Source organism: Pygoscelis adeliae, unplaced genomic scaffold (genome assembly GCF_000699105.1).
Source record: "Pygoscelis adeliae isolate BGI_AS28 unplaced genomic scaffold, ASM69910v1 Scaffold98, whole genome shotgun sequence".
Taxonomy (NCBI): Eukaryota; Metazoa; Chordata; class Aves; order Sphenisciformes; family Spheniscidae; genus Pygoscelis; species Pygoscelis adeliae.
The window spans coordinates 114,180-120,966 of NW_008825547.1; the positions used below are offsets into that span (position 1 = coordinate 114,180).

Consider the following 6,787-nt stretch of genomic DNA (forward strand, 5'->3'; position numbering starts at 1 on the left):
CCCACCGGCGGGGAGTGAGCAAGTGGCTGCGTGGGGCTTAGCTGCCGGCTGGGGTTAAACCACGACACAGCATAAAGCACTTTTATATGGAAATGGTATTTTAACCACCTCTAATTCTTATCCCTAGTAAGTAGAAAACTTGTAAAAGTTGCCCAGAAACTAACAATAAATTGAACTGAATTAATATAACAATAATATAATATATTCAATAGGCTGTGAGAGAAGAAAAAGAAGACAAATTTGCCACATGTAAACAGAAATAAATAGGGTGGGATAAGAAACTGGTTAGGATTTGGCCCTCTGCCAATTGTACCTGTCCTGGAGGGCACAAAAATGCTCAGGACACATGGATACAGTTGACAAACCTGGTCGAGTCTGAAATGTTCTATGCTCACATAATAAACGGGCTGTTAGGCAAACTACTTTTATCAAGCTTTCCAATACACTAGACTTTATGTTGACAGTGTATATTTTACTTTATAACTGGAATGCTATTGTGAAACTTGAGATGCTTTTGAAGATAATGAAACTACCCAGTATTTTGGTTGACTGTCGGTGTTTGTAGCCTGTAATTAAACTAAACATTTACAAACTCAGAAGTATTTGAATTATAATATAATATTCAATATTCAAACCTTTTCATATGAGATGTCTGATTTAAAATGGACCACAGGGATGAACAAGGTTTACTCAAAATAAGAAATCAATTTGATCCCATAGTCTCTTCTATTTACGTAATTAATGGTGATTGATATTTGTTAATACACACCTGGCAATCCGTATCAGAACAAACGCTTCCCACTGCTGATAATTCTGTTCCGCTCCGACATCCGCAGAAACGACATGCTTCAGAACTGCTGGTGGTCGGTTTGCCTAGGTCCGCAAGAGTAAACAAAAATGAAAATTGCTGTAATGAAACATAAGGGACTGATATTCTAACAACAGGCATCTAAACAACAATCACAGAAAACAACCAGAAAAACAGCAATTCTTACACAGTTAAACTATGTTATTTTTATTAACAAACAATTGAAAGCATTGCCCTAAAGCAGGTGAAAACCCCAACTGGTTGGTGGTTTTGGTTTTTTTTTTTTTTGTTTGTTTGTTTTTTTTTTTATAAAGACTGATTTAAAAGGTAAAAATAATCAGGATAAAGAGCAAGTAAGAACAGTTGTGTTTTACCTGTCTGTTCTCTAAACTCCACCATAGCCTTCATCGTTTTAGAATCTGCTAACGCCATCAGCCAGAAAAGTTTGGTCCTACCACAGCCCTCATGGAGATCAACTTTGATAGCTTCTTCTTCTTCTTTGAATACCTGTCAGGTTAACCAAACAGATACTAAACAGAGTTATATTAATAACTATAACTATGTTATTTTTGTCACTGTGTCTTTGGATTTTCATCGGGTATTTTATAGATTCTGCAGAGTTTGTCTACTGCAAGCTATTTTTCTTTTATGCATTTCATAATTTGTACGTATTGCAGAATGGATAAAGGCTTTGTGCTTTTAAAAGTAAAAATATATAAAATTAACGCTTGAGCTAACATGACTGGGAAACAGTAGTGCAGCAATGCTAAGAAGAGAGCTGCACAACATTTTTTCTGATTTAAAAAGTGTGGAGCTTGGAGTTCATAACTACTATTCAAACTCATCCAGTAGGCCACAGTGTATTAAAAGCACAAGATAACAGAAATATCTTCACGTAACCATGCTAGTAGTTTATCAAAGCAACATTGATAATTATGGTCTTAATAATATGTACTATATAATAACAATTATATAAGCGTGTAATATCAATATTTTTGACTTTCACATAAATACACAGTGGATACTTTTGGCTACAATGAGGAAAATACAAAATTTTTGCAAAATCAAAAAAACTGCATGAGATCCTTAGTGGACTTTATACAGTCTCTTCTTTTTCTCCTTTCCTAAAGTTTGAAGGCAGTTCTGCTTTCATTCATTTCACCTGCAATGCAATGAAAGTTAGACTTTTCCTGGGTATGGATGTATACACTCGATTTAAACTTTGTTTTAATTCTTATTCGAGTCAGGAAAAAAAAACCACCCTAACTGCTTCACAAAGGATTTGCATAAGCAGGTCGTAGTAACTTACAGGCTGTCCTTTCTTGGAGGGAGAAAAAAATACATCAGAGAGGTATGTGTGACAGAAGTTGGATGAAGAACAGGAAGCCAACAGAAAACAGGAGACAGGGAATATGACAGAATTTAGAATTTAAAATTTAAATTGAGGAGAAAAACATGAGAGACGTAGAGGTAAAGGTGGTGAATAAAGAGTAAAAGTTTAAACATGCTTTTAGAAGTAAATAGGAAAATCTGATAAGTAGCTATTTTGGACAGATTAAAGGAGAGATGCAAGGACTTCTACGAGATAAGAACTTACTTTTTATCAACTGTAATCTGAACAGGCTATATAGGAGAAATCAGAAAAATAAATGAGACTAGACTGTGCTGTGCCATGACAGAAGACTAGACATATAAAATCATCATCTTAGGTTAACAAAACAGGACAATTTCAAAGGGGATTGCAAAGATTCTGGCTAAGAAATAGAAGGTAACAGATCCACAGGGAACTTCCAGGCTGAATCTACACTGCAAATGCTGAGGCACCAAGGAGGAGACCTGTAGGGTGAAACTCAGTGCCAATGATCTGATGTTTGTATCACACGTGCTCTAGACTAGCTGATCCCTTGCACTGAACGACCATTAGCAGTGTGCCCCTGCATCTATCTTTTTTTGGTTGTTTTTAGTTTCACCTGAAAGGAATCCAGTTCATGCGCGCCAAGTCTGCTCTATAACACAAATCAAAGCACGTTAAGGATATGATCGTATCTGCTTCAAAAGCCCATTCCTGATCCTAACTAAAAAGCTAATGTAGATGCACTCTAGGAGAGGGAGAAGACGAATGACTTCCATTGAATTAACTCTATTAATGAGGTTTATTATTTTAGCCTTTGTACAAATGTAAGTAGTCAGAGGGAAAGGGGAAAATAAAGGACCACAAAAACCACAAAAGAGAAATAATGTCAAGAAAGAGGAAATGTTCGGTATTTTCAGAAGTAAAGGCATCTTCAACGTTAATTTCAACGAGAAAAAGAAATAGTCCAAGGAGAATGTAGTTTCAAGTTTAGAGATGCAGAGGATAAAATAATAACACAAAAGAACACTAATTAGCAGAGTACACAGCAATTTGTAAAAACTCATCTAAGTCAAAGAGGAAATACGTTTCAATCCTAAAAAACAAAACCAAAAGAAGTCAGGAAATTTTCTAGCTTATGGATATGACAACATATTTATCGGAGACAGTGAGAGCTGGAGGAATATTGAAAAATAAGAGAAGGCTGACATAAGGGAACCAGTAGGCACACATTTGCTGTCAAGTGGTCTTCCTGGATATTAAAAAATGTACATACATTAAAAATGAAGGGCTTGACAAGCACTGACTCATATTATAGAAGTAGTAAAGGAGATATAGTTTAACAGGAATAAAGAACCAATGTATACTTAAGAAAGTCTATGCAGGTCCTAGATTCTCCTAAAAAATGTTCCTAAACAATGTTAGAACAAGAGAGAAAACAGCTGATATAGTGTAAGAGTTAGAATTAGCAACTGCTACATGATTTTCTAATCTTCTTCAAAAGATAAAGGACAAGAGAATTTAACTAAAAAATAACTAAAAAGAATTAAATAGAAACTTATCTATCCCATCTCCAAAATAAAAGAAACCACCATTTTCAGATTTGATACTTGCTACTGCCTTTTGCTTATATATTAATTGGGGATATGCATGCAGTGCATACAACATGATGTCATGTATACCTGTCTCTGATGAGTTTTTGTTCGCCGATGGAGATGAAGGAATCGGTCACAATCTGTACACAAATTCCCACAGACATTACATAAAATGATTGCGGCAGTTTCACCATCATCATGGTTATCGCACATTGGCTGAAAAAAAAAAAAAAAGAAAAAATATGAAATAATTCTCTCTTTATTAAGTCCCTCATTTCCTTTCAGCATCTGTTTTTATTCTCCCCCCAATCACCCACCCAAAGTTAACAAAAGGGGGATAAAGAGCTTGTTTAGACCATTAATTGTATCTTTAGAATAATCAGTATCCAAACAATTACTCCTGGACACAAAAAGCCCCGATTTACTACATCAGTTCTTCTGATATTCTTCATCTCACATTTCGCATGATGTAGCAAAAACGTGTTTTTGAACAGTATAGTCGAGACGTCATTTTCAACTAGTCTGAGAAAAGACTGATGTGGTAACAATGAGTTATGGGCATGTTAACAGAAAAGTTCAGAGATATGAGTACTCAGGTCAGTCAACAGGCACGATATTTACCCTTCATTACTTTCATATGGTATGTTTACTCTGTTCAAACATCTAATCAAAGCTGTAGGTCATCTGTAACTCAGAGAGAATACAGTCGAAGTAACAAACTTCAAAATCCACCATAAAATTAAGTTGCTCTACTGGTAGAATTTTTTTTTTTTAATTCAACACAGTTCTGCTTTGCAGTTCAAAATATCTGTACTTTGAAGTGACTGACTTTGATTATGCATATGTGTATGTCTGAGAGCAAGTTTCCATCGTACGCCCAGAACACGTGGTTTCCATGATATTGCTCGTGCAACTTTGAACAGAATCCTTTCAACAGCAGTCCTGGTAGGGGGACACATAGTTCACCTGAACATTTGAATATCCTGGTATAAAATATGATTGGGGAACATTCAGCAGCTTGTACCCCTGCTTGACGATGTCTTGGCTGCTCCTCTAACATTTCCAAAGCTCTACAGAAGTCCCTTGACTTTCTTAATCACCTCAGAAACCTTTGTGTCTGCTTTCTTCTCAGCTGAGTTTTAGTCCTTGCCGCTCCTGCAGCTCTGTGTCTCCTGTATTCTCTTTCTACCTACACTAAACTGCTTTGGAGGCTTCTTTGCTTTAAACATCCTCAGTTGCTAGCGGGAAGGCACAGTCTTCCCTTGCCTCCCACAGGGATCCACCTAACCAAGTTATACAGAGACCAGCTTCATTATTTCGCTGTTTCCAGATTGGTATTAAAAAAAATCACAAGCTTTTTGCGATACTGAAAAATATAGACAGAAACTTGATCAATCCATCATATTCCATATTAAATTTATAAATCCTCTGGGTAAATGGTAGCTTTACTAAATTCAGTTAGAAAGAGTTTCTTTCTCTTTGGGGTAATCACTCTCTACTGAGATGGGGAAGAAGAAGCTAAATTACAGAGAAGTTATTGAGGAACACAGAAGAATTGACTTTATTATGTGACAGAGATCCAGATAGAAAGAAGAAAGCTCTGATAGAGGGTGTCGTATTAACTGAGTCAATCTGCTCTCAAAAAATCCATCCTACCAGTGTTAGGAAGGCCTTGCTCCATCCTCAATACCAGCAGAATTGCTACCTTACTGTTTTAAGTTGGAATTTTTGTTGTCTGAGCAGTGCTTGTCTAGAACACAAATACTTCAAACACATATGTACAATCTCCACTGGGGACAAAAGGGAGGAATAAGGTTAGGCCAAGTCTACCTTTCCCTATCATTATTCTAAATTCTTTGACTACAGAATAAATCAAAATAAACACAAAGAGATATGATTTTAAGTCTCACCATCTGTTTCTGTTGTCCATCCTTTCCCATCCATCTTCCTGAGGATAGTCTGTCAACATGATCCTGATCAAGTACACAGAGGGATGCTAAGGCCAGCCACAGCTATTGAAAGGCAAGGTAGAATTAAATGTTTTAGAAATACTAAAATAAAATAAAATAAAATCCCAAATAGTAAAAATATAAACTTTGGCAGATAAGAACGTCACTGTTACCTGCAAACTGTATCACTGTTAGCTGAAGCCTGCTCATACAACTCAAGTTTTTCATTTTCCAAAAGAAGTCAAGTGCACAATCAGATTTACTGAACTTTTGGGAACTACCTTGTTTCTTTCAGGTATGTCACTTTATGATCATAAATACAGTAGTTAGCACACAAGAGAGAAACAGCGAAGAAAGATCAGCCAGAGTACATTATAAATATGGCAAATACAGACTTGCGTATCACTTCCAAACGTTGCAGGCTTTGGGGGAGAAGAAGAAATTCAAGGACACAGACTAATAAAAAAAACCCCAAAACAACAAAACTTTAGCTCAATGAGATTGATTTTCCTATGTTCCCTCCTCGCTGCACGGGGCATTTGAGATTACCTAGAAAAGGGTTCTGAGCTAACTATTCTCCAGAGGAAGCTTTTCTCTCTTCCTCTCCGTTGACTACAGTGAAATCCTAAAGAGATGAGCTACATGAGGATAATCTGTTGGTAGGCCTGCAACCCAAACTGAAATGCACTTGACGGCTGCATTTTGCAATAGTTTTTGATCAAAGGTTTGATTTGAACAAAATGGCTTTTGTTGAAAAAACTCTATTGGACTCCCCCCCCCAAAAAAACACACCTCCATGACAGAACTAAGTTCATTCACAAGGAGAGCTAGGCTGATGTGCAGGGCTCCTCGAAGTCCTGATTAAACTAACATGGTGGCAGCAGGAGCTAGTGGTACTCTGAGACCGTGTCTTCCAAAGAGCAGAGAACATATGAGTAAGGGGATGAAAAGGACAACTGGCACAGCCTTTCAAGATGGAAAACAACATGAGTGTCAAATGCTTATAACCTTTGCAAGCCTCTTCTTTTACATGTAATTCTTATGCGTGAGAGGCCAAAATCTGTACTCCCTAAGATAGCAGGAA

At 36.7% G+C, this 6,787-nt stretch overlaps 1 protein-coding gene across 1 annotated transcript in view; it reads right to left on the reverse strand.

Annotated features, from left to right (window-relative positions):
- MYCBP2 (MYC binding protein 2, E3 ubiquitin protein ligase) overlaps positions 1–6,787 on the reverse strand; it is a 195,132-nt gene that overhangs the window by 7,120 nt on the left and 181,225 nt on the right. The window contains 4 exon segments of the mRNA XM_009332100.1: positions 770–873; positions 1,183–1,315; positions 3,842–3,970; positions 5,665–5,766. Coding sequence (XP_009330375.1) covers positions 770–873; positions 1,183–1,315; positions 3,842–3,970; positions 5,665–5,766 — 468 coding nt within the window.